Source organism: Cicer arietinum, chromosome 4 (assembly GCF_000331145.2).
Source record: "Cicer arietinum cultivar CDC Frontier isolate Library 1 chromosome 4, Cicar.CDCFrontier_v2.0, whole genome shotgun sequence".
Lineage (NCBI taxonomy): Eukaryota > Viridiplantae > Streptophyta > Magnoliopsida > Fabales > Fabaceae > Cicer > Cicer arietinum.
In genome coordinates, this window is record NC_021163.2 from 29,647,369 (window position 1) to 29,648,951 (window position 1,583).

The window sequence follows — 1,583 nt, forward strand, 5'->3', positions numbered from 1 at the left end:
GTTTTTAATGGAGAGTACATGCATATGCGTTGTTGTGCGCACATCTTAAATATCATTGTTAGTGAGGGGTTGAGTGATTTGGACATGTCAATTTTAAGGCTTCGTGCTGCTGTGAAATATGCTAGGTCTTCTCCTCTTAGGTTTGCGAAATTTAAAGCATGTGTAGAACGGTCAAACTCTGAATACAAAGGTCTAGTTTGTCTTGACGTGGAAACTAGGTGGAACTCAACATATTTAATGTTAGACTCGGCTTTGAAGCATCAAAAGGCATTTGAAGTGCTTGAAATTCATGATCCTAAGTATTCTGAGGAACTACTTAAGGGGAAGGGGAAAGGTGTGCCTACTGGTTTAGATTGGGCGAAAGCACAATCAATTATGCCATTTTTAAAAATGTTTTACGATGCCACCTTACGAATATCTGGTTCCTCCTATGTTGCCTCTAATATGTATATGTTAGAGGTTTTTGGAATAGGTGAAAAAATACTTAAAATGTGCAACTCCAAGGATATGTGCTTAAAAGTAATGGCTGATAGGATGAAAACAAAGTATGACAAATATTGGGGAAAATATGAAAATTTGAACATGTTGTTGTTGATTTCTTCTGTCTTAGACCCCAGGAACAAATTAAAGTTTGTCAATTGGTTGATCACTCAGAACTTTAATTCATTTGATGCAACCAAATTAAAAGATTTGTTGAAAACTCGTTTGGATGAACTAATTCTGGAGTATAGTGGTGTTGGAGAAGGATTCCAAAGTGAATCACAATCAACTGAATTTGATTTAAGTGGTAAGGAAGATCTTTATAGTTATAATAGATTTTTAATGAGCGCTGGTTCGTCCTCTACTGAAAAGTCTGATTTGGAAAGGTACTTGGAAGAATCTTTAGAGAGTCGGTCATCTACCAACTTTGATGTTTTAAACTGGTGGAGGTTAAACTCAAGCCGTTTTCCAATTCTTGCAAAGATAGCCAAAGACTTGCTTGCCATACCTATCTCCACAGTGGCCTTTGAGTCTACTTTTAGTACCGGAGGACGAGTGATTGACGAATACCGTAGTTGTCTCACACCTCAAACGGTTGAAGCTCTAGTTTGTACTGCTAGTTGGCTTAAAGGATTGCGTAAATCGTCTTCAATAAGTGATTCACTTTTAGTTGAGGATTTCAAGGAGCTTGAGATTTTAGAGGAAGGTAACATTGTATATGCTTTAATAGTTGAATATAAATTAATAATTGTTAAATTCTGATTTGATAAGTAACTGTTTTTTTTATTTTTTTTTTACTTCAGAAATAACTTCTATGAAATTTGGTGGTGCTTGTTCGGTTCATGTTTCTCTTGGTGAAGATTGAGAATTGAAATAACAGGGACTCTGACTTTTAGAGAAGGGCTTTTAGGACGTATAGCTTACATTAAAGTACATGTGAGGTATGAATTGAATTTAAATTACATTAAATTTGAAGTGGTTAGGGAAATTGATGAGAATGAAAATTTCAACTTGGATGCAGAGGATGCAAAGTTTGGATTTTTCAACTTCAATTTGAAGCCACTGTTGCTGCTAATGATGGTATGTTTCTTTATGTAACTCAT

The 1,583-nt window shown here is 35.3% G+C and overlaps 1 protein-coding gene across 1 annotated transcript in view; it reads left to right on the forward strand.

Annotated features, from left to right (window-relative positions):
- Positions 1-18: 18 nt before the first annotated feature.
- Positions 19-1,583, forward strand: part of LOC105851958 (zinc finger BED domain-containing protein RICESLEEPER 2-like) — a 2,161-nt gene continuing 596 nt past the window's right edge. The window contains exons 1-3 of the mRNA XM_012715004.1: positions 19-1,186; positions 1,284-1,334; positions 1,457-1,560. Of these exons, the coding sequence (XP_012570458.1) occupies positions 19-1,186; positions 1,284-1,334; positions 1,457-1,560 (1,323 nt within the window). The remainder of the gene's footprint in view (positions 1,187-1,283; positions 1,335-1,456; positions 1,561-1,583) is intronic.